This window comes from Apium graveolens, chromosome 8, assembly GCF_009905375.1.
Source record: "Apium graveolens cultivar Ventura chromosome 8, ASM990537v1, whole genome shotgun sequence".
In the NCBI taxonomy this organism is placed as follows: Eukaryota; Viridiplantae; Streptophyta; class Magnoliopsida; order Apiales; family Apiaceae; genus Apium; species Apium graveolens.
In genome coordinates, this window is record NC_133654.1 from 259353083 (window position 1) to 259380683 (window position 27601).

The window sequence follows — 27601 nt, forward strand, 5'->3', positions numbered from 1 at the left end:
AGCGTATGAATGGTCAAAACGAAGCTCTCTAAGGGACGATTGTATTCATCTCAAAATCTTCGAACAAGGTTACTTATATTTCAATTTGTATTTTGAATAATTTAATTTTAAATTTAAATTCAGACTTTGATTTATAAGGATTATTTTGCTGTTTTCATGATTGATTATCGGTGCTGAGATCTTAAGGATTGATTTGGTATATAAACTTGTTGATTTTCGTTTAATATGTAATGAAACCGAGTTCTTGAATTTCGCCAAAATTTTAAATCGATTTTCTGAGTTTATTATTGATTGTTTGTAGATTATGAACATTGGGTTTCATTGTATGAATCACTAGCTTCGTTTCTGTATAAACATCTTTGAATTTAGTCGAGTAATTTGTGATTTTGCTGTTCATCGAAAACTCGCTGGTTTTTAATCGATTTTAGCAGGAGTTCGAGTTCCCTTGATGATTGTAGCTTATTCATTGTGTTTCTGGGTTCCTGGACTTCTGTGGAGTGTTTTGGATTCAGAATCGTAGCTAAACGAGTTGATTTGCAACTCGCCGGAATATGGCTGCACACCGGAGAAGATGACGGAATGTGGAAAACACAGATTCCGGCGACAACTCTGGCGGGTCGTGCCCCAGTTCTAAGAAACCCGAAATTGACCTGTTTTGTTGTAATTCCGACCCACTTTTGATCAAACTTTCCTTATTCTTTTTCTTGAAATCTGCTTGTGCAGAAATTGTTTTAAAAATAAATCCAAATTTATTTCTTTTATTTCAAAATTACTTTTAATTATTAATCTAATTCCAAAGATTTATTTTTATTATTAATAAATTCTGAAATAGATCTAAATTATTTAATTAATTATTTTTTATTGATAATTAATTATTTATTTAGTCATATAATTTAAATATTAATTTATTAATTAATGTAATTAGTTATAAATTAATTTTAATTGATTATTTAATTATATATAATTATTTCTTTTAATTTAAAAATTCCGAAAAATAGTTTTAAGCTTTAAAATATTATTTTAAATTATTTTCAAGGCTCAATAATTATTATTAAGTCATTTTCAAGTCATATTTGGGTGTTCGAACCCTATTATTTAATTATACAATGATTCAGACACCCGTTTTAATTTCGAAAAAAAATATATATAAAAATTTCGTAGTAAATACCAGAAAAATCGTTTTAGCCCCGTACCTTCTTTGAAAATTTATTTGTATCGAATACCTTGCATGCTATGTGCTATGTGTTATCTGATTAATGTGATATATGGCTATGTGCTTATTGTTTGGCTATTTTAGTCATAAATTTTAATCCGTAAATCGAATCTGGGTGAAACGAAGGGTAGATAAAACCTTATGACGTCTATGTGACGATTAGAATAATATGTGATGAATATTGATAGATACTTATGATGCGTAGCAGAGTAAGCGAGGCATAGAAAAAGGAAGCATATGATTAGAAAATGGAATCGATACTTAGAAAATAAAGCAAGTGATCAATGAATAGAAGTTGGGCATAGAAAAAGTAGGCAAGTGGTTGTTGAATAGAATCATTAGACAAGTAAAAATGAAGTTGCAATCATTTGAGATAAGGAAAATACTTCTGAACCTTTCTCGAGATATATTGTAAATATTTCTAAACTCTCTGGTGACATATTGTTAGTATTCAAAATAGTTCTGCTTTATATTGTAAGTAGTTTGAATCATTCAGCCTTGAACCCTGATCACATCATTTGATCTTGAGCTGTAAGCCTTATTCTTTGTAAACCATCCATTGTTGAATTACCAAAAATATGATACTACTCCACAAATACATATCCACCATACACCAAATATTGGAACAAAATTGCTTGAACATACATAAACTTTTATACTCAAGCATACCTTGTAACATCAAAAAACTAAATCTTGAGAAATCATTATTCATCTAATACCTTATTCTCCCACAGGCTGGAGGTCATTCCTCATACATACCTTGACATACCGTTCTAATACTCATGAATTGCATTACACTTTTATATAAACGTTTATCACTGTTGAATATGATCTTGTTTTATTAAATTATTTATCATAGTGAACTGTTTTAGAATTTGATAGTTTTCTTTATGTAAACCAGATTCGTGGTCAAACCAGATTCGTAGTCGAATTAGGCCAATATGTGCTTTGGATCCAGTTTATAGAGCAGAGCCGTGCGCCTTGCTCGGGGTTAGTGCGTGACTGATGAGCACCCTAATCTTGGTTTTTAAAATTTAAAATAAATATCCAATTCTTATGATTATTTAACAAGAAACTTGATTCTTCTGGTTTTCGTTGGTTTTTCCTCTTATTCTTCCAAGATAATTATTTTAATTTTAAAAATAATTTCATATCAATAATTAAGTAATATTAAATAAATTATATTGAAAAAAATAAATATAAATATTAAGTAATATAAATCCACACTTTTATTAATAAATGAAATCATCTTTGATTGGAATACAAAATTACTAAAGTACCAAATTCGGTACTCACCATATGATTATATAAATTTTTTAAAATTTTATGTTATTAAATCATAAGTACTAACATAAAATGAATTATGTTCTATGTAGACTTTATTTTATAATAGTTAGTGTTCATCCAAGTACTAACACATATTGACATACTTTTTTTAGATTTTGCTTTCTAACCTATACTATTTAATCTTTAGAAACAATTAAGCCATAATTTATTGAACATAAACATATCAAAAGTAACAAATTACTAAATTTTGGTACTTATTAGATATTTATATATATTTTTTTTAAATATTATATCACTAAATCATAACTAGTAACATGACTAATTTTCTTTGTAGACTTCGTTGACTTTTGGTTATAATAATAGTGTGACGAATTGACTTCTATTTTATTTACACATTATTTTTTATATAGACTTTTTTAATAAGTAATACACTCTTTAAATGGAACACAACAATAAGTAACTAAAGTAACTAAATTGGGAGAAATAACAAATTTTGGTACTTACATTAACTAATCTCATTGTAACCGCGAGTTTGATTCCCCACAACTACATTTTTATTCGAAATTTATTGATATATTTTTCAATTATTTAATTTTAACATGGTTCGATTCCCCACAACCTACATAAAATTTATTTATAATTGAACTTTTATGATTTTACTTAGATTTCAATTTGGCATGACTATGCATAGTTAAATAAGATTTACTTATTTTACACTTTTAATAGTACTTATTAATTATTTCACCATATTTTGATTCTTTGCAATAATGTAATTAAAAAAAAATTGTAATGCATCTTTTATAATTTCACTTGGATTTAATTATTATGACTACCTATAATTAAATATTATTTATTGTTATTCACTCTTTATAGTATTTAATAAATTTTATAAAGTAAAACACTTTAAATTGTTAGTATTCTGAGGAATAATCTCTGTATAGTAATTAAAAATTATATGTGTATTTATAAACAAACCCCTTTAATATGATAAGTTTTAGTGATCATTTTTTTTTCAAGTCTTAATAATATTATGTTGGAGAGATTTTTTTTTCTAAGTATGTATATATTGCACAAACTAAGAAAAATAAGGGATATACCCAAGCTCTTTGATAGGCCATAGAGGGGACTATATATAATCAATCTACAAGCAGATTGAAGATAGAAAGCAATCAAAAAATATACTCAGGCCTAGTAGAAACTAGTTTAGAGAATCATAAAGAACTAGCTAATTTTGCTTTGAAATCGACCACGATCCCATCAAAAAGTTGTTGAGACCCAAAGCAGCTTTTATTATGAGCCTGTGCCTTTCTTTCCCTCCAAATATGATAACAAAAGATCTGAAGACAATATAAAGAAAGGGTACGAAGTAGCCTATCTTCAATTTGTAAAACTAACTCCAGTGAAGCCAAGAGTCACCCAAAATGTGCACATGCAAGAGAGTACAAATTTTGCAAAGGACGAAAGCACTGTATGGACAATGTCTAAGAAGGTGATTGTCCTTCTCGAGACCTCCTATACACAAGTAACAAATCTGAGAAAAAGCAATGCCAAAACGAGCAAGGCACGCAAGGGTAGGGAGACACCCATGACAAGCCACCCATTGGTGGTGCGCATAACGATAGATTGTGAGTTTGTGTCAAACCGCAGGAGCTCAACGTATCTAAGTACCCCTGTTTCTGATAGAATCACAAATATTCCATGTCTTAATCTTGACAACATGAATGCCTGCCCAAAGTATCCTGTCTTCTCTATGAACATGCACAACCAGAAAGGAAAAATGTTCAAGCCATTGCGTTAGGAGATGATCTACATGATGATGTCTAGAGTTGGGAGTTGGCAACGCCCAATGACCAGTTTGAAGCAGCACACCAAGGATCAAACCACAATGAAGTATTGCATCCATTCACTACCTCATAGGTGATGAACTGTAATGCAATGTTACGAAGTTTGAGAACCTTTTTCCAGATCCAGGATGAGTCAGGAGGAATTTTCATGGTCCAAAAATGTTTGTTACGAAGAAGAGTAACATTAACCCAAGTAGACCACAAACTAGAGCTTTTTGTGACAACCTTGAGTAGTGACCTATAATTTGAGCTTGATTCCAATCCACCATATTTTTACCACCAAGGCCCCCTTCCTCCTTAGGGAGACAAACTGTTGTCCAAAATATTTTAGCACCACCTTTCTGATTAATATTACCCCTCCACAAAAAACGAGTCAACAAAGATTGGATATGTGCATGAACCGCTGTTGGAAGCAAAAAATGGTTGCACCAATAGGCCTCGATAGCATGCAGAATAGAGTTTATTAGGCAAACTCTTCGAGCAAAAGAGATTAGCAGTGAAGTCCAATTAGGAAATCTAACAGTGATTTTATCAATCAGGGGAATGCAGTCATTCAACCACAACTGACCAGAAATTAAAGGCACCCCAAGAAACTTAACTGGTAGAGACACTCTAAGAATAGCAAAAGCATTATCAAACCAATCAAGAAACTCGGGGGAAGCATTGCAGAAAAAACTGTTACTTTTGTGAATGCTTGGCTGAAGCCCACTCATAGAGGAAAAGATAGCAATATTATTCATGATATGCTTTACCGAATCAACATTTGCATGGGCAAAAAATAACACATCATCTGTGCAAAGAACAGGTGAGTAATATCCAAGTGCTTGCATTTTCAATGATATTTGAAGGCAGGTGAGAATATTCATGCATATAGTGAAGAGATAAGGTGACAAAGGATCACCTTGGCTAATTCCTTGGGCACAATCAAAATAACCGTGAAGAATGCCATTAAGTTTGATAGAAAACTTTTTGTGTAAATGCAAGCTTTAATCCAAGAGATAAAAGTTGATGAGAATCCCATTTTTTCCAAAGTAGCCAAAACAAAAGGCCATTGAAGAGATTTAAATGTAGTATTTGATATTTTATAGTTTAGACCCGTACTTCACACATGTTACTAACTAGTATAATAGACTTTTATATAATTTGTAAACTATTATAAAAAATTAATAACTCTACTTGACAAATAATAAATTTAAATTATTTACATTTATAGTTTATATAATTTTTTTGTCCAAAAACTGGACCAACAAGTTATTATGTGGGTTTTGTAAATCACATGGAGTTATGAAATACTTATTAGTTGAATATTGTAACTACATTGCATCACTTATTAGTTGAATATTGTAACTACATTGCATCAAATTTTCTTATGTATTTATTGGATAATGTGATAAATTAATGGAATATTATGTGTTATTAAGGTTTTTTTTTATAGAAGAGATGTGAGAATAATTCTGTTTTAAAATAATTAACTTTGTTGATTAAAAATATTTACACATTTGCATAAGTAAATTTTGTTTTAGAGATATTACCAATAGATTATATCTTGATTAAGCTATTATGGAATGATGAGTTGGTTATTAGTTCCAATTAGTAGTTTAAAACTGCATATTTACTAGTAAACAAATTAATTAATTAAAAAAATATCAAGTAAAGTGTAATTATTTAATTATGAAGTTAACAAAATTGTTGATTACATGGGATGCTGATTCAACATCTAAAAGGGAGGCCCTGGTGCAACAAAATTATTTGTCAAATCTAAAGCATGCCCTGCATTAAACAAAGAAAGACTAGTACCAATACTTCCTATCATGGTAGAAGCATGGTAGAAGCGTGAGATATCAGTGGCTGAACCTCCTGCACCTGATTAGCACCATTTGCTGCATTTTCCCGCTCTGCTGCCCCGTGCCTCTCCAATGGTGTACGCTCAAATAACGCATTAGCAAAAGTAGCCTCCATCAAAATAACTGCACCTTTGGCAATCAGCGGACCTACTATAGAATATAAAGTGCGATATTAGAGAAACATAGGAAGTAAGATTTGCTACTATGGAAAGTCTGCTATCTGAATTAATGGTTTAATGTTTACAGCAAGAAAATAAGTAGACTACTATCAAATAACAACCTATAAACCAGGAACAACAGATCCTAGTTTATCTGTATCTTATTCATCTAAACTCCTAAACATACGCAACAACTAGCAGACCAAGTCCATGCTTTAACGTACACCAGATAAACCAAATAATTATTCTAAGACAAACAAAAACAAATAAACTAAATAAGTTTAGATTAAAAACTACTCCCAACATACTCCTAGCAAGTCTCTCATCTTCTCGAACTTTGCAGCTGCCATTGCCTTTGTCAGAATATCAGCACACTGCTCATTGGTACCAACATGTCTTATGGTGATCAGACCCTTTTCGACACAATCACGAATAAAGTGATACCGCAAATCTATGTTTTTACTTCTTCCATGGAATACTGGATTTCGAGCAAGGTCAACGACAGATTTGTTATCAACATACAATATGACTGGACCAGGCTTTACTTCTGTGATGCAGCTAAGAACTCGTTGAAGCCAAATAGCTGGACACGCAGCGGTAGTAGTAGCCATGAACTCTGCTTCACACGAAGACAAAGCAACACAACGTTATTTTTCTGAAACCGAAGTAACCAAATTTTCATCGAGATAAAAGGCCATCCCTCCTGTACTCTTCCTGTCATCCAAGCTCCCTGCTAAGTCACTGTCCAAGAATCCAGATAAAATATAGTTTCCCTGCCCTTTTGTATATACCATACCGTAGTGTATTGTCCCCTTCATATAGCGAAAGATACGCTTTACTGCGTTCAAGTGTAGTTCAGTTGGTCTCTCCATATAGCGACTAATTATCCCAACAACGAATGCAATGTTTGGGCGTGTATTCACTGAGTATCGCAGCCCTCCAACCAAGCTTTTATATCACTACAAGAAAAAAGTCCATAGACATCCCTTTTTGACTGATGTCTATGCTGTTTTCCAACTGATGTTGATGTCGGTGATGTCTATTCTAGACATCGGTGAATACCCGATGTCTATACTCGATTAGACATCGATTTTAGTTAAAAAACAGATATCTATGTGTTGATTATTTACATAAAATGCTATAAATAAATTAATTAATAACTAAATTACACCTAATTAAACATGTTAAACATATCATGAGCTATCTTTTTTGTCACAAAAACATCAATTTTCATGAAAAACACTGATATCTATGTGATGATTTTTTACAAAAAATGCTATAACAAAATTATTTAATAACTAAATTACAACTATTAAAACATATTAAACATATATTGAGCTATATTTTTTGTCACAAAAACATCGATAATTTTGACAGAGGTGATGTAAAATGATATATTAAACATCTGTTTCTTTAAAGAAAGGTGATGTCTAATTTAGCGTATAGACATCAGTGTTTTCTAAAATGAAGTGATGTCTATGTATCATTTAGACTTGAACATGTTAGTCTTTAACATCAGTTGTTTGCCTAAAACTGATGTACATTATATTTTTTGACATCAGTTTTGTTTGGTTAAAAGTGATGTTTATAATGTTACTTGACATCAGTTTTATCTTAAACAAAGTGATTTCTATGTTTCATTTAGACTTGAACCTGGATTTCTCTGACATCGGTTTTTTACCTTAAAGTGATGTATATTATCTTTTTTGACATCAGCTTTTCTGAATTGAAAGTGATGTGTAAGAAGTTTATAGACCAAATTGTGTAAAGTTTTACATCACTAATTGTGTAATTATTGTCTGAGAATGTCAATCAAAATAGTAAAACATATGATCTGAAATCTAAACTATTACATTCTCGCTTCTAAACATATGCAGCATGGAAGGTTGATAAAAGTTGTGGTTTCTGCTGCCTAATTGAAGTTGGTGAAATCCTTGATAGCTTTGGGAGGAAGAATCGACATCTGGTATTTCTTGTTTACACCAGAGCCTTTGGCGATCAGCGTACGGGTAGTGCATAGTAATTGGAGACTTCGTTTGCTGGAATGCGATAGTAGGCCAGTTAGTATGGTGGGAACCATAGCAGCAATGTCATACGCTTTTGCTGCTTCTTCCTGAGTGCCTATTAAATAGTCATGGTGAAAACTGAATGAGATCGCGAGAGAGTATTCTTAATTAGACCACACACACATTCTCCCTAATATAAATGCATTTCTGATAAGCATGATTCAATCAGTACAGGGGATAAGAACTAAAGGATTATTATTCATGAAGCTCTAAACGATTGAAAGAATGCAACACACCAGTAAAATTTCTTTATTACAAAATATTCTCCCTGTTTATGCAACAACTTTTTAAATTCCAACAGTCTCCTCCTTAAAGAACACATATCTTAACTTACTACTTTGAGCAAAGAAAAGCACACGTTGTTCTGCTAAGAAAGGTCTTTATTACTAAATATTCTCTCCATTTACACCTTTTTAAATTCCTAAAGTTTCCTCATTAAACAACACATATATCATCTTACTCTTTTGAGCAAAGGAACAATACAGATAGACAAAAAAAAGGCAAACCGCACCCGTTCTTTTGCTCAGGAAGGTCTTCTACAAATTCTTGCTTCCACGAACTAACATCCATTGATTATTCCAAATTCACAAACAGAAGCTCCCTTAACACAGAGGAAAACCAAACATCATGATCACGAGGAACTTTATTAGTTATAAGAGGCTAAGAGCCATAGGTTAATTGACAGTTCACCGGTAAATGCGATAGTTGGGACTATACATGCAGCTTTCAGCAAACTTGACCAGATCTTCTGGTCAAGGAAGACGTGTTGCCAAGCCTGTGAGATATCAAATTTGTTATGTTTTAGGATGGCAAATAGATGGATAATAGATAAATCTATGATACAAAAGATACTAACCAAGATCATATACTTTAGCAGCAACTTTAGCTGCAATGTTAGCGGATATTGTTCTGATATTAGAAAATGGTGGGAATGTCATTCCCTTATCATAGTGTTCATGTGTTACTTGACAGGCCAAAACTTCAGCTGTTTAAAAAAATTCACAGATAATAAGCTTTTACGCACTCAGCTGACATAGTATGCGTCTAGTTATCAAACAAATATGGTTCATACTTAGCAATTTATAGTTCAGTAGTCAGCATTATTAATAGAAAGAATTATGATATATTTAGAACATGTAATTTCATGGTCCTATAAATGGAGTGTCAGTATTTACAAGCTGCAAGAAGCATTTCATCGTGCATGCGGATTGCACCAGACATAACCAAACCAAGTCCAAGTCCAGGAAAGATATATGCGTTATTTGCCTTTAAAACAAAGAGAACCCAAACATCTCAGTCTTCTGTGTACAAGAACAGTTGAATTGTTATTTCCCTACCTTCGAGTCCACGGGCCAGATCTTCTGACGTGTCTCTTCCAAAGGAATTTTTGTCTACAAGAATTTATCGAAATAAACAATGTATTCAATGCGATTACTAATTTCAGACACTAAATCTTGGGATATGCTATAAGCAGCCATAGAGCTACAGTTGGGCACTGAATAAGAACATGAACGGTAAGTAAGGTTCAACACCGAGATGCATTGAACCTTGTTAGAGATGCTAAAACCGCGTTCTTCTGGAATGGTAAAACCCAACTCTGGAATGGTAAGTTAAGTTGTACATTCGTTAAGGAAGCTTAAACCGTGCGTATTCTACACCCTAATTCTGAAACAGTGAACCCCATATAAGCCATTGTCATTATATATAAAAAAACTGATATTTTTAGTTTATTGAACCTCATTTATATGTGTGTTCATGGTTCTACTGGTTCTCATTTATTTATTGGTTCTCACTTGATCAAAATCCACCTTTTTAAATATTTTGCCTTTTCTGTGAGTTAGCAAATCAGGGCTCTAAAATCATTTTTAAGATTATTATCTTGAATCAGATTAGATTTAAGGAAAAGATAAGAAAACTAGATATAAGTAATTATAAAGAGGCCTAAGCCACATATGTGTTAAAAAACAACAGTCAGCAAGACTGTTGTTTAACAACAGTCTTTTGTGTGCTCACTATAAAATTTTAATAACCATCTTTTGTCTTGTTCTATTTATAAGTTATATTGCAACTCCTCTTCATTCTTTAACAACCAATTTACTGAATCTTCACATAAGATAGATAAGGAAGCTTTGCATTAACAACCATGCTAGATTAGCCAAACCTAAAGTCTACTAAAACTAATTTACACGTATGCAAGTAGACAAATAATTTGAAGGGCAGGGGCGAACCCACAACATCCCAAAACTTTTATTACTTGTCGATCCCATCCTTTAAGAGAATCAAGATACTGGAACTTCTCATCTTTCCTGTTGATTACTGCCAAGCACCAATGTGCTTCTTTATGGATAGGGACAAATATCTGAAATTAATAATGATGATAAGAAATATTGTCAGCATCCCAACTATAATAGGCTAACAATAATTAACACACACACACAAATTACTTTTTCACATTCAATGAGACTGTATCCCAACTTCCTTTGAGTAGTCCATCTTCTGACTGATTTATAACCATAGCCACTTCCCCCACCTATCAACTGAGATCACATATAAAAAAATTTATCAAAACAAATAGGACGCGTAGAGCAGAAAGAAAGATCCAACACCAAAAGAAAAATATATCAGTCAACTCTAGCAGGAACCTTAATTAAATAGGAAATAAAACAAGTAATATTTATATAGGAATAAATTAATAGTCATTATATAAAGAAGTAGCAATACTGCAATCAAGTCAAAAAACTATGAGAATTTTGGCAGCATGACACCAACATAGCCGTCTAAAACTTAAGGCTAACTGACTTTTACTAATTGTTGATGTTTGAAGCACCAGGACAGGGGACTATATGTGTAAATACAATAGTCAGAATTCCATCTCTTCTCATTCGGATGATGGTTCTTGAAGAAAGACCCTTTATATAAATATAAAGAAGCAAAGCAAACACTACAAGAAGTGACAAATAAACTAAGTTAATAATAGTAGCAGGTCTTGCCAATTGTGGTAGTTGCAATACATTGAAGTTCAAATCATACTTAATAATTTAACTTATTTTATAGTTTAAGATATGAATAGTACTTCTTTATAAGTTTAAAAGGTGAACCAGTCTAACCAACAAGGTCTAAACTACCACAAACCTGCTAATGGCAAATTGGCAATATACCCAGAAAGGAAAGGCAAGAAAAAGTATATACCAGTTACATTTTTGTGGACATTAAAAAATTATTCTTTTTTTCAGTTGGCTTCAGTACTTGGAAAGAGCACATCAAATTTCCATCAACGCTCATCATTGCACCAGCATTATCAAATTCACCGCAATAGTTGGGAGCGGAAAATATGGTAACAAGCTGTCTTTCAGCAAAGAATGCATAACCATCCTCCACAACCTGCACAAGTATAACGTCAAGTCATCAACTCCGGTGCAAATTAATTGTTGAAAAAGAGAAAATTATTGATTTTACCTGATGAGCACGACAAACAAGGTCCAAGTCATGTTTCGCTAAGAACTCTGACATCTTATCAGGGCCAAAGGTGGATGATACTCCTCTATCATTCAATCCCCATTCCTTGACATCATTATTGGGATCTGACCAAAGTAAATCTCAGAGCAAACCTGTGTCAGGTATAGCAGTTGGACGTGGCAGGTTTTTGATCTGGTCCAAATTGTTAAGATCAGGGGACAGACCACCATACATCCATAATATCTTATCATCAACAACAGCAGCCACAGGAAGACAGTTGAAACAGTCAGTAAAGGTTTTCCATAGTTTAACATTGAATCGGCGCTTATATTCATCATAAAATATATATATTCTATTGATAGAGGCGCATTCATGGTTTCCCCTAAGAAGAAAAAAGTTATCCGAATACTTAATTTTATAAGCAAGCAAGAGCCATATCCTTTCTAAACTTTGTTTTCCACGGTCCACATAATCCCCTAAAAACAGATAATTTGATTGAGGAGGAAAGCCACCATATTCAAAGAGTCGTAACAAATCACTATACTGCCCATGGATGTCACCTGAAATGCAAACGAGTGTACATTATATATTTTCAGCAAGCACAAATCTTAGTATTAAGTGAACCATAGCAGTCTTGTGTAGCAGAAAATTTAAAAAAATATAAACAAAAAAGCCAGACATTGAAGTGTAAAGTGTAAATAGCTTCACCTTTTATCCAAATCAAAGGTACAAGCCTTAAATTGCATACATTACATATAACATTTTTACAGTTATTGCTACAATTCAATTTGATGTTGTAGAGCTAAATCAAGAGATGAAATCTATAACAAGCACCAAGCACCAAATCAAAACATTTAAAACCTAATCATATCCGTGATAAAATAATAGATCAACATTTATAACGAGCAAAATAAGATAAACAACACTAAATCAAATCACAAATCACAACTAAAGCAAAAAAAATGAGGATTGAAGTTAAAAAATACCATGTAATCAGTAGAGATGAAAGGATCGTTAACTTTACACAATTTACAAAAATAAAAAAAACAAAAATACAAATGAACAACCAAAAACACCCAAATTACCTAAATCTCTAAATCTTTTTCTCAGATTAGGTCCTGTATATAACAAGAAGAAAAGTATTAGCAACAAGTTTAGACACTAAATTAATAAAAAAAATAAGGGTTTCGAATTAGAAAAAACCCCAAATTACAAAATTAGGGTTTTGAATTAAAAAATCCTCAACTTTTAAAACTGGTCTTCATGCAGAGAAGACCAGTTCGATTCAAGTAGATACAACACTTATCGAAGTAGAGAGGTTAACTGAAAGAGGCTTAACGGAGAGATTGGGAGCGGAGAGAGGTTCAAAGAGAGAGAGAGAGGTTCCAGAGACAGGTTCGAGACAGAGAGGTTCGAGAGAGAGAGGTTCGAGAGATTGTGATGGTGAGATGATGGCCGGAGTTCAGAGAGATTGTGAGGGGAGAGAGGTTTGATCGAGAGAGAGAGGTTCGAGAGAGAGGGGGAGGTTCGAGAGAGAGGGGGAGGTTCGAGAGAGTGAGAGAGACTGTTTTTTAGTTTTTAGTTTTGATTTTTTAGTTTTTTGTTTTGATTTTGTATCTGAAGATTAATTTGGGGGGAACCAAAATTTGGTTAAGGGGGGAGAATTTTGGGATTGGGGGGGGGAATTTAGAACTAAAACTGAATGAAAATTTGACTAAAGGGGGAAAGAAAAGGTGGGCGTGAAATTATTTTTTTTAGTGAATTTTAGACATCAGTTTAATTATAACCGATGTCTACAAAGAACAAAGACATCACAAAAACACGGGGTGATGTCAATATTTCTTTTAACATCAGTGGCAAAGTTAACCGATGTCTAATGTGTGATGTCTATTGATATTATTCTTGTAGTGTATTGTGAAGAGTTCACGAGTTTACCAGTTTTATCTGCATGAATCTGCAGGTTATGGTCCATGGGGAACTTGACTGCATTGCACTCGGCTAGGCCTGGCTTCTCAAGTACTTTCTTGGCATAGCCTGATTGTTTTACTTCAATGAACTTGTTGCCTTGAATGACCTCCAAACCCAGATAGTAAGACAGCTTACCAAGGTCAGACATGTCAAATTCTCTATTCATATCCCCCTTGAATTTGACAATATGTGACGGACTAGTACCTATGATGATCAAGTCATCAACGTAGACACCAACAAGTAGGGAATCAGCTTCATATTTCTTCGTGTATACGGCATGTTCGAAAAGGCACTTGACAAAACCCAGTTATATTAAATACTGGTTAAGGCGTGAGTACCAGGCCCGGGGGGGCGGGGGGCTGACGTAATCCATGTAAGGCCTTTAGGAGTCTGTATACATGGTCTTCTTGCCCTTTTTTGACGAAACCTTTAGGTTGGCGTACAGAAACCTCTTCAAGTAAGACGCCGTTTAGAAATGCAGATTTGACGTCGAGGTGATGAACCTCCCAGGTATTTTTGGCTGCTAAGGCTAGGAGTAACCGGACTGTTTCTAATCTCATTGCAGGAGCAAAAACCTCGTGATAGTCCACCCCGTGGCGTTGTACGTACCCTTTGGCTACGAGCCGTGCCTTGTGTTTTGTCACCGCACCATTCTGATCTTTTTTCACCTTGAAGACCCATTTCAGATCAATAGCTTTGTGTCCCTTTGGCAATGTTATTAGCTCCCAGGTCTTGTTTTTCTCAATCGAGTGTATTTCCCTTTGCATTGCTTCCTGCCATGCATTATCTGTAATTGCTTGTTCAAAACACACAGGCTCATCAATCCCCATGAAGAATAATTCTTCTTCGAGTTCAACCTCTGTTAAATCAACATAAATTTCAGCAAGGGAACGAAACCGTTTTGGCTGTTCACTGGAATCGCTGGAAGTGCTAGTATCCGTGTGTGCATCCCCTTTGAAAGAAGTAGTTGTATTCTCAGGAGTCTGTGGAGTTGGTGGTTCTTTCTCAGTATGTTGTTCTGGATCATCCGGAATTTCTGAGGTGTGGCCTGTAGTAATCCACTGATCTGTTGCATTTCGTGCATTATGTTCGTCTATCTCCCAGTCCGAACCTTTACTTTCATCGAAAGTAACGTCTCTGCTTATGTGTACACTGTCAGAGAGTGGATCAAATAATCTGTATGCTTTTGTCCCTGGTTCCCGGCCAATATGGACAAGTCTTTTACTTCTGTTGTCGAGCTTCTTTGTATAAGGAGCAACTACTTTCATGTAGGCTATACAGCCAAATATTTTCAGATATTCCACATTCGGTTTTCTCTCAAACCAAGCCTCATACGGTGTGATTTCAGACATTGATCATGTTAAAAGTTTATTGAGAACATATACAGCATAACGTATAGCTTCTCCCCAATATTTGGCCGGCATTTTTCTCTCATTCAGCGTACTTCTTTCCATGGCCGCCACCGTGCGATTATGGCGCTCTACGAAACCATTTTGTTCAGGTGTGTAGGGCGTTGTAAAATGCCTTAATTTGCCTTGTTCATCACAGAATGTTTGAAAATCCTTGGAACATAACTCACCGCCCCGATCTGTTCGTAACGCCTGAATACCCTGTTATTTACCATTCTCAACAAGTAATTTAAATTTCTTGAAGCATGTTAGAGCCTCATCTTTTATTTTTAGCATATAGACCCGCATTAGACGAGTATAATCATCCACTAGTAACATAAAATATCTATTTCCCGCTGGAGTAGAAGGAGATAGAGGTCCACAAAGGTCTAGATGTATCAATTCTAACTTTCTTTTCGAAATGAAATTTGTTTGAGATGGAAAAGGCTTACGTGTTTGCTTGGACATAAGGCATCCACTGCAGATTTCGCCAGGTTGTTTGATACTAGGAAGTCCATGCGCCATTCTATTTTTCGACATCAAGTGTAATGCCTTGAAATTCACATGACCGAGATGTTGATGCCACAACCAAGATTCCTCCTCGCCTTTTGTTAATATACATGTCTGATGTGCCTTATCGATATATATTTTATACAATCGGTTACCAGACCTCCTAACCTGCATGAGTAATCGACCGCGACTTTCATAGATCCACAAGTGCTCGCCATACAAAACCACCCGATTTCCTTCCTCAGAGAGCTGTCCCAGGCTGATGATGTTACTTCGTACAGAGGGGATGAAGTAAACATCATTCGGTACTCTAGTTTCTCCATTTTTGCACATAATCTTGACAGCTCCTTTCCCCTCAATTTTTACTAAAGAGCCATCTCCGAATTTTACCTCGCCCCTAACTGTCTTATCTAATTTCTCAAACTTATCTCGCCGACCTGTCATATGGTTACTAGCACCATTATCAAGGTACCAGGTATTTTCTTCAGTCTCTTTCATATTGCTTATTTCTCTGCCTTCGGTAAAATCGATCACACCGTTCATACTGTTTTCACAGAGTGCCATTAGTAATGCAGGTTCATTGTCATACAGTTCTGCTACCAAATTTGCTTCTCTCTTTTGTTGCTTATTTCCTCCTGGTTTGCGACACTCAGCAGCGTAGTGTCCATAGCCACCACAATTGAAGCATTTTACCTGACTTCTATCATGACCAATTCGGTTGTCCCTTATTCGGTAGTCTCTTCCTCCAGGTGAGGTACCCTTTCCCGACCTCTTAAGCCATTCCTCTCTAGTAAACAACAACTTACTTTCAGCTTTCTCCTTCTTTTTCCACTCGTCCTCTATCAATAGCAGCTGGTGTCCCTCACTGCTTTCTGCAGGTCCTTATAAACGTTCTTCATGAGCTCGAAGAGATCCAACCACTTCTTCAACGAACATAGAATCTAAGTTCTCGAACTGTTCAATAGCCGAGGCTATTTGCAGGAACTTAGTTGGGACAGCCCTCAATAATTTCTTCACAACGTACTCTTCTTCGATTGCTTCTCCTAGTGCCCTGATGTTTGTGACCAAACCATTCAGTCTCATACAGAAACCTTCCAATTGTTCTATTTCTTTCATCTTCAGTGACTCAAACTCTATTCTAAGGGTCTGAGCTTTCGCCTTTTTTACCTTTTTCGCACCTAGGCACATTGTTTTGATCGATCCTCAAGTCTCCTTGGATGTTTTCTTTTCCGCTACCGCTAACAGTGTGTCATCAGGGATTTCTTGATAAATCATGGCCATTGCTCGCTTGTCTATCTTCTCGTCGAGTGGTGCTTTCAGATCTTTTGCCTCTATTGCATCCCATACCGCGTGAGCCTGCATAAAGACTTTCATCTTTATGGCCTAGGTAGTATAGTTTGATTTTGTGAGCATTGGGATGCTCAGTCCAATGGATCCTTCCTTAGACTTATTTGCCTCCATCTTCTATTAGCTGATTAGAACTGGGTGATCAACTGCTCTGATACCAGATATAGAATATAAAGTGTGATATTAGAGAAACAGAGGAAGAAAGATTTGCTAATATGGAAAGTCTGCAATCTGAATTAATGGTTTAATGTTTACAGCAAGAAAACAAGTAGACTACTATCAACTAACGACCTATAAACCAGGAACAACATATCCTAGTTTATCTATATCTTATTCATCCAAACTCCTAAATATACGCAACAACTAGCAGGCCAAGTCCATGCTTCAACGTACACCAGATAAACCAAATAATCATTCTAAGTTAAAAACTACTCCCAACACCTACCACTTTTCCCCCAAGAACCTGCCCTTGTCCTCCTGATAAAAAGATCGATAGGCTCCCGAATCCTGGTGGATCCGGGGGAGGAAGCACTGTCCCAGTAATCGAAATAATCTAAAAAGCACCTGGTAGTGTAATAAGGCCCCCAGACAAGGAAGAAGAAGCATGTTGGTGGATGATAACATTCCAAACTGTCCCCTTCCCATTAAAGATACACACACCTCTGCCTCTCTACATTGTATATGTGTTAAGGGTCTCAATTATATCAGCGCTCGATGAAATTTCAAGAATGTACGCCTTGAGAACATTGGAGCTCTTACAATTGCGGACAATAGGATTCTTAGGCTTGTTTTTGGAGCCACGAGGACGGCCTCGTGGACAACTTTTTGGGAAAAAACCACCACCCCCTGTAGAGTTGTTGTTCTGGGGATTGGTGTTGTTCAGGGGATTGGTTTCAAAATCAGAGTGGTGCGGTTCATGAGGTGGGAGTAACTGTTGAACTATTTGGAAAGAGTCTTGGCTTTGGTTGTTATCTCCTTCCATCTGTAAATATAACATAAAACTCTAGATCATTACTGATTTACTATATCACAACATATTGGTAGTGCCTTATATATATGATTTAAAATACAACTTTTATTTAAAACCGATTAGGCAATAATTATGAATTTCAAAATTATTTTATGTAGATATTAATAAGATATTGGAGTAAATTAATGACTAAATTAAAAACTAAAATCCAATGGATTTTGACTTGTTTTTATTTTCTTTGATTTGTATGTTACTAGTTAGTTACAGATATAGCAACGCACTAAATTGCTACTCAGATATGGATTTTGTATATATTTACCTAGTGGCAAACTGCTAGTTGCTTGACTATTAGTTACTAGGTTTACGTGGGATATAAACATGATTATTAGTTACTAATTTCCTCCCACCTGGACCGACAAACTCTAGTTTCATAATTAGGAGGCGCGTACCATGCCCGTACCATGATTGTTAATTGATAGTTATTTAGTGAAGTAATCTTTTAGCAGGTGACATGCATATATATTATATTGTTAATATGTGCGGTAAGCATTTATTTTTTAGTACAATAAGCACCGCAAAGATCAATGACATTATTCAAACTAATTGGATTTTATTATCTTACGGTGGACATGATTATTAGTTGCTAATTGCACGGACAAACTCTAGTTGCATAATTAGGAGGCGCCTACCATTCCCGTACCATGATTGTTAATTGCTAGTTATTTAGTGAAGTAATCTTTTAGCACGTGACATGCACATATGTTATATTGTTAATTTGTGCGACAAATATTTATTTTTTAGGACAATAAGCACCGCAAAGATCAATAACATTATTCAAAATAATTCGTTTTTATTATCTTACGGTGCTTGTGTACATAATGAAGATTTGATTATTACTGATTAGCTAATTACACAATGAAAACAAATAAGTGATCAGTGCATGAACATGTTGATCATAAATATCAAATGTAAACGCGAGGGTTTTTATTATATAAATTTATAAAGTAAATTAGGATTTGATTAACTTATTAACACTGGAGGTAGCGCGTATGGCGGTTAACATTAAAAATTAGAGGCATTTTTAGTTATATTTATGAAGGTGTATTTAATTAGGATAATAAAAGATATTCTTGAATATTAAAATTTTGTGACTGTTTGATCGACTTTTAAAACATTCATTAAATTTGTCATATCTGGTTAAAAATCTGTTGATTTTTATTGAAATATTATTGTATTCACATTTCAGAGATAATCAATTACTCCATCCGTTCCACTAGGTTTTTAACGTTTGAAATAAAAAGTTCGGCACGTATTTTACGGTTCTTATATACTATAGTTCTATAACTTGGTTCTAATTTTTTTTCTCAATAAAAGTTCAAATGTTAAACTTTTTTTAAGAAAAAGAAAATTTCATATATGAGTTATAAAACTACACTAGATAAGAGTCTTAAAATGTATGTCGATACTCCATTTCAAATGTTAATAATCTAGTAGGACGAATGAATTAATATTTTATAAATTTTTAAAGTCGATGATATTCAAATTTATTTCATAAACTTTATAAAATTTTTGGATTGTAATGAAATTTTTATGAAGTTTTCTAGAAGATTCTGGTAAATTCATGATATAAATTAGATAAAACATATTGAAATCATTATATAACTGACCAGGACATTAAGTCACGCTTTATGGCGGGACTATACAAATATTTTTAAGAAAATAATAAATATTTATTATTAAATATCATAGCATTTACTTATATATGTGGTACATTGAAAATAAAATAAACATTTTATAATTACAATAATAAATACATGCGAAAATGCATTAATATATAAAAATTATAGGTTGTTTTGTTGTAATCATGATTATTAATTTCGAAAATTGGAACTATTTGGTTTAGTTACTGATATGTGATTTATCGTGCAATTTTTGACAAATCAAATGATTTATCGATAAATTAACAACCTAGTCGAATATTGGACGAGTTTCTTAGCGATTTATTGATGATTTTTGAAAAAATTGGCCGATTTCTATAATAGGCTTATACTTGACTTTTGCTAATGTATGTCAAATTTATTATTACCCGCATTAATATCTGGAGCTCCACTATATCTGTTGACTACATCAAAAATACTTAAATATAAATATGGAATAACATACTTTTAATCAAATAATATGAAACAAACCACTAAGTCTCGTAGCATCCATAATTCTTTCTTAAACAAAATGATACACTCTGAACTCATAAAAACAATCAAACAATTAACACAAATTTAAAGGCTTAACAAAATGAATAGCCGAAAAATTACAATAACATGAAAAATAAAGTTTGAAATTATAATAGAAAACTGATTTGTTCATTGTATTTGAAGTCAAACCATTGACATATATAATATAAGATTATTTACTTGCTTTTTACATTGTCAAACTTGTTAGTCAAGACTTTACTCAATTAAATATTAAATATTTAACTTTTTAGTCAAGACTTTTATTAATTATTTTTTATATAAATTACAAATTTTTTTTAAAAAAAAATTCCCAGAAAAGAATATTAAATGATAATAATATATTTAGAAGAATATAGGTAACTGTAATTTTTAATATTTACTAAAATTCAGAAAATTAGAAAAATTAAATAAGATGATATGAGGGACATCACATAAACGTTTTCGTCTTCCGTGTTATATTTTGTTATTGTTAGTATTTGTGCCCTACACATAAACGTATTATATTTTATTTTTGATATTTGGATTACTAATATATATATTCTATCGATTATTCTTTCATAGTTTATTATATCTTAATTTACTGCGATATAAATATTAGATTAATAAATGTTCTTTTAATATGATATGACTTCTATATGTGTAAGTACGTGACTAGTATTATATCCTAAATATCGGTAGTCGACTGTTATTATTATGGGACAATAATAATGCATTAATACTAGTGTGTTTGTTGATTGATAATCACATCTTATTGATCATTCGTATAGTGATAGTAAAGTCGAAAACACGGGTAGATTTAAATATACATGGTGCTGGAGAGACCAAATTTGACATTTTACATGTGTGTTGTGTCATAAGTAATTCTCACAGTGATAATGATGTAATCGTCCTTCGACTTGAAATCATTATATTTCTATATGATGATTAATATACTCTGATATTACATTAAAAGTTACCTTTGACCGGGTAATGATGAAATTGGACTTTAGATGTATAATGAATCATATGAGAAATATGAATGATGTAGAAATGATTTAATCCTCCTATTTGGAGTAATATTATTGGCCTTTTGTGTGAGCTAGACTATGAAATGCGTGGCGCCGCACTCAAATGTTGATTTGGAATGATCATTGATCAAGGAAACCGCGATTAAACCATGAAGAGGATGACATATAACATACCTTGAGTTTAATCTATAATATATAGTTAAATGAATTATATTATATTGTACATTATTCACGAAATATTTAATCGATCACCGATTTAATTATTATTACTTGCGTAGCAATGATGTATTTCTGGATGCCACTCATTGTTTATAATTTTAATATGAGATATTTAATAATTTGCCAACATAATAATAACCTATAGGGTCGACGCAAAAAGAAAGTTTGGAGGAATATTTAAGTTAAACTCAAATTTGAATTAAATATGAATTTTGTATTATTTAATTTTAATTAAGTTGGAATTAATTAATAGATTAAATGAAATTCAAATTTATTATTACTAAATTAGAAATTTAGTTATTGGATAATTAAGTGAGACTTAATTAGACAATAAATTAGAATTTAATAATTAATATGACTATATTGTTGGATTAGGGTTATAACTCATATTTTTTCTCTCATATATAATCTCTTTTAGGGCTGAATTAGGTAACTACGTTTTTCTAACAAAATCCTAGTAGCAGAGAGAGGGAGAGAGAGAAGAAGAACGAGTTCAATTTCCGGTGCTAGTACACGCCTCCTCCGTACCGGATTTCGTGTGGATACCTATACGGCGTAGATCGTTAAGGCGAGATACGTGGTGTTGGGTTAAAGCAATAATCTCTTTTTGACAACCATAATCGTAAAACACTTTAAGGTAAATATCTCATCCACAAATTAAATATTTTTTTCGCATGGATCCTGCGGTGGGTTTAAGTTTTTATCTGTTTTTACGGTTTTATTTATTGTTCCGTTGTGTTTTTATATCTCGAAACCCAACAATGGTATGATAGCTACTTACGAAAGGTTTTATTTCATTTATGTGTTTACTGATTTTGATGATAATATTATGTATACATTCTTTGATGACTATATGTATGTGATTTGTATATTATGCATGTGTTGATAATCTTCCATGATAGATATTATGATATTATGCATTTGTTAATGATTAGCCATGATAAATATGATGATATTATATATGTTGATGATCTTCCATGATAGATATGAAGATATTATACATGTGTTGATGATCTGAGATGACTTTTATTATGACTAATTATGTATGGACACAATAGGGGACTGGAACATACTGTATGTATATTATACAATGATACAGAGATGAAGAATCAAGCAGAAAGTTTCTGTTTTGATTATGATTTTTTTTTTCAAAATTTTCAGCGGAGTTTGATCCGTAAAATAGTGTTTCATATATGTTCCACTTGATATGATTAATTAGATTAATAATAATAAGTATATAATAAATTATATTAATATATGTTATTTAAGCATGGTGGATGGTTTTTAATTGTGGTTTTAGTTTTTAAATACTACTTGCATGTAGTTTTGATTCATGTAATATTAAATCTCGAATGTAACTCAAGTTCTTCTTGTAAGTTCATTAGTTTAGTCTTTTATATTTCATTTATGTAATGCACGTGAAGACTTGAAGACTAGAAAAAGGAGTCCATTGAATGTGATCTAAGAAAGCTATACAAGGAAGCAAATAAAGTAAGAAGACATATGATGTAATAGATAATTGTATTTATTTACTTAACCACCTTAGATTGATCATGATCTTGATGATGAGCTTGATGAAGATCACATAGGATAGGGCCATAACCTACCACATTAATTTTATTGCACTTTACATACATCATCTGATGAATGAATCTGTAGAGTAGTTAGAATGATGTATGCTTAATTAGATTAGCAATGTATGTATATATTAGATAAATCACCCATGCCATGCTGCTAAAGAAGATAAAATTTGTAACGATTCAAGATTTTAAAATTTAACAAACGAACATGAGATTCTCATATTTTAGAAATACAAAATAAAATATGAATTTTCTATATTTCTAATATGGGGCAATTTTGTCAAAAAGCGGGTACATTGAACTTGTAAGGTTGAGGGTTTTAAGAGAGACCGTTGTGACTCCCTCTCTACTGGGAAAAATAAACCATTGCCAAATATTGATTTGAAGTATATTATTCAAGGAACAATTGATAATCTCTTTATGATGGGATCATGATCATTTTAATATTTACAAAACCCTAAAGCTCAGATTAAGTTGTTCACATGCCTTCCACTATGTCCAACGCGTTAACCCCTACATCGATAAGGAGTGGGTTCGCAAGAGCGAAGTACTGGCATCTATCGTGGGAGATGCGTTGAAGTATATTAATACTTTCTGACTATTAGGTTTAACTTAACTAAGTTACCACAATAGGATTGTGAACTTAGAGGCATGGAGGTTGGCGAGATTTATTAGAAAAATATGAACAAATGTTGTTCCATCGAACTATCCAAGAGTTATATAGTTGATATAATTAACAAATACTGTCTATCTTATTGAATCACGTTTTAGGAGTAAAGCCAAAGCTGAACTAAAATGTTGTAAAATTTGGATCTTGGCTCACTAGAAAGGATATTGAAGATTTTCTTTCCAAATTAATAATTAGGGCTATTGATTTGATAAAAATAGTAGGAGATATATATTTTGAATATATATAAATAATCACTTGAACATAATATAATGATCATCTGTAGACTAATTCATTTTATGTATTTTAATATTATAGATATCAAAGGGAAAACAACTCAAACAACTTCTCTGTGTGACCAGTCCTTGAGAAGGACAAGCTGACATGAACAAACTTCCTTGATTGGAAAAGGAACCAGAGGATAGTCCTCAGGAAGAAGCGAAAGTTTCATGTCATTAATGTTCCTCTCCCTGATCCTCTCCCTGAAGGTGCAACGTATGTTCAACAGGCTGCTTATCAAAAGCATATAGATGGTGACACATATGTTACCTATTTGATGCTAGCGACTATGAGTCCTGAGCTTCAGAAACAATATGAGCATATGAATGCTTATATCATGATTGATCACCTTAAATGTATGTTTGAAGAACGGGCTCGTCAAGAGAGATTTGATACAAGCAAAGCTTTGTAGGCATGCAAACAGGGTGATCGTGATTTCATTGGATCGTATATTTTGAAGATGATTGAATATATGGAGTACCTTGCTATTATGGGTTCCGAGATTGGGCCGAAAGCCTAGATAGATCTGATCTTACAATCTTTGAACAACAAATGTGCTCAATTTTTAATGAATTACAATATGAATGAGAGACAAGACACCTACCAAATTGTTGGCTATGTCAAAAACTGCCGAGACCAACATTCGGATGGTGTCCCCTGCTCCCATAGTGATGGTGAACAAAGAGAAAGACAAAGGGAAAGATAATTGGAAAGGCATGAAGAAGATGGGATCCAAATCTGGTACTGCTCCCAAAACTTCTCCCAAACAGGCTTTGAAGCCTGGAGGCGGAATTGCAAAGGGTGATACTTGTCACTATTGCAAGAAACCGGGTCATTGGAAGAGAAACTATCAAGCTTTTTTGGAGGATCTGAAAAAGAAGAAGACTCCTGGCGCTTCTGATTCAGGTATTTATGGTATAGAAGTTAACTTGTCTACTTCTAGTTCATGGGTATTAGATAATGGATATGGTTCTCACATTTGTATAAATGTGCAGGAACTGCAGGAAAGTAGGATATTGGCGAAGGGAGAAGTCGACCTACGTGTTGGCAATAGAGTAAATATTGCTGCTTTAGCTGTATGGACTTATTATTTATCATTACCCACTGGGCTTATTTTAGAACTAGATAACTGTTTTTACGTATCTACGATTTGTAAAAACATTATTTCGGTTTCTTATTTGGACAAGAAAGGTTTTTCATTTTTGATTAAGAAGAATGTTGTTCCTTTTTATTGAATATTGCTAGCTATTGGTTTACATATTTGTTTAATAGTTTATATGTTCTTGATCTTGATACTCATGTGTATAGCATAAATATTAATGACAATAAACGTATTAAGATGGTAGACTCAAATCAAACATACCTCTAGCATTGTCATTTAGGCCACATAAATGAGAAACGCATTTCTAAGTTACATCAAGATGGCAACCTGGATATATTTGATTATGAATCATTCGAAGAATGCAAAGCTTGTCTTATTGGAAAAATGGCTAAAGCTCCTTTTACCGGAAAAGATTAAAGGGCCACCGAATGTTTATGACTTATACATAGTAATGTATATGGTCCAATTCGTATGATGGCAAGAGGTGGATTTTACTACTTCATTATATTTTCTGGTGATTTCAGTAGATATGGATATGTGTACCTTTTGAAGAACAAATCTGATTCTTTTGAAAAGTTTAAGACATACAAGGCAGAAGTGGAAAAGAAAATAGGGGAAAGTATAAAAGTTCTACAATTAGATCGTGGAGGTGAATACTTAAGGCTCGAGTTTAAAGGTTTTCTGAAGGAGTGTGATATCGTATCACAGCTTACTCCTCCTGGAACGCCTCAATGGAACATAGTTTCTGAGAGGAGAAATCGTACCTTATTGGACATGGTACGATCGATGATGAGTCTAATGGATCTTCCAATAAATTTTTGGGGTTATGCTTTGGAAACAGCTACATATACACTAAATCAAGTTCTAACTAAATCGGTTCAAAAGACTCCATATGAGATATGAACTGAGAAATGTCATAGCTTGTCATTTATGAAAGTATGGGATGCAAAGCATTTGTGAAACGCTTGGTCTCTGACAAGCTAGGACCAAAATCAGATAAATGTTATTTTGTGGGATATCGTGAAGAAACAAAGGGTATAGTTTATATAATTCTACTAAGAACCAAGTGTTTGTTGCTCAGACTGCTGTATTTTTTGAAAGAGAATTACTTTACAAGAAAAATAGTCGGAGGACTATAGATCTCGGTGAAGATCAATATGTAAAAAATATCATTGAACCAGTGTTGGAAAGTGGGCAGGATGTACATCAAGATGTTCCTGCTCTGGAAACATAGGTTGTTCATAGATCTAGTAGGGTTCGTCATGAGCGAGAGAGATATTACGGATTTTTATTGACTCAAGATGATGATGTGATCCTTATAGACAATGATGAGCCTCTTATCTACCAAGAAACTATGAACAGTCTAGACTCCGAGAGATGACTAGAGGCCATGAAATCCGAGATGGAATCCATGTATCAAAATAAAGTATGGACTTTAGTTGATCCACCTAAAGGTGTAAAACCTAAAGGATACAAGTGGAGTTTTAAGAAGAAAACTAAAATAGATGGTAAAGTACAGACCTATAAGGCGTAACTAGTGGACAAATGTTTCAAACAAATTCATGGTATAGACTATGATGAGACTTTTTCACCAGTTGCTATGGTCAAGTCCATTAGGATTTTCCTAGTAGTAGCTGCTCAATACTACTATGAGATTTGGAAAATGGATGTTAAAACCGCTTTCTTAAATGGGAGCCTTGAAGAGGATGTATACATGATACAACCTGAGGGTTTTTTCGATCCAAAGTTTTCTAAGATGGTCTGTAAGTTGCTTTGATCTATTTATGGATTGAAGCAAGCCTCAAGGAGATTGAATCATTCTTTTGATGAAACAGTCAAAGAGTTGGCTTTATTCAAAATGAAGATGAACCATGTATTTACAAGAAGGTTAGTGGGAGCCATGTGACGTTCCTAGTACTATATGTAGATGACATATTATTAATAGGGAATGACATACCTCCTCTACAGGCTGTTAAGACTTGGTTGGGAAATAGTTTCTCAATGAACAACTTAGGCGATGCTAGTTATATATTAGGGATCAAGATCTATAGAGATAGATCGAGGAGATTAATCGGCCTAAGTGCGAGTACATACATTGACAAAGTATTGCACCATTTTGGGATACAAGAGGCAAAAAGAGGATATGTCCCAATGTCTGATGGGATAGTGATCTCAAAAGATAATTGTCCTAAATCATTAGATGATAAGGGCTATATGAGCAAAGTTCCATATGCTTCAGCAATTGGAATTTTTGTATATAATTATATATAATCGTCCTTATATTTCATATGCCTTGAGCATGATGAGTAGATACCAGTCTAATCCAGGTGCTAGACAACTATCAAGAATATTATCAAGTACTTACAGAGGACGAAAGATTTATTCTTAGTGTATGGAGGAGATGAGAAGCTAGTTGTACTGGGTTACACTGATGCTAGCTTCCAGACAGACAGAGATGATTCAGT

At 33.4% G+C, this 27601-nt stretch overlaps 1 protein-coding gene across 1 annotated transcript; it reads left to right on the top strand.

Annotated features, from left to right (window-relative positions):
• The first annotated feature begins 24618 nt into the window (after positions 1-24618).
• LOC141680765 (uncharacterized) lies at positions 24619-26370 on the top strand. The gene is made up of 2 exons (XM_074486896.1): positions 24619-25110; positions 26218-26370. The coding sequence occupies exons 1-2, from the start codon at positions 24619-24621 to the stop codon at positions 26368-26370; spliced, it is 645 nt and encodes a 214-aa protein (XP_074342997.1).
• The last annotated feature ends 1231 nt before the right edge of the window (positions 26371-27601 follow it).

What these genes read in the sequence shown, in the direction of transcription:
- LOC141680765 (XM_074486896.1), top strand. Translation starts at nt 24,619, where the DNA reads ATGAGAGACAAGACACCTACCAAATTGTTGGCTATGTCAAAAACTGCC. An exon ending in TAAATATTGCTGCTTTAGCT is followed by an intron (nt 25,111 to 26,217) that starts GTATGGACTTAT and finishes TTTGTTGCTCAG; the next exon opens with ACTGCTGTATTTTTTGAAAG.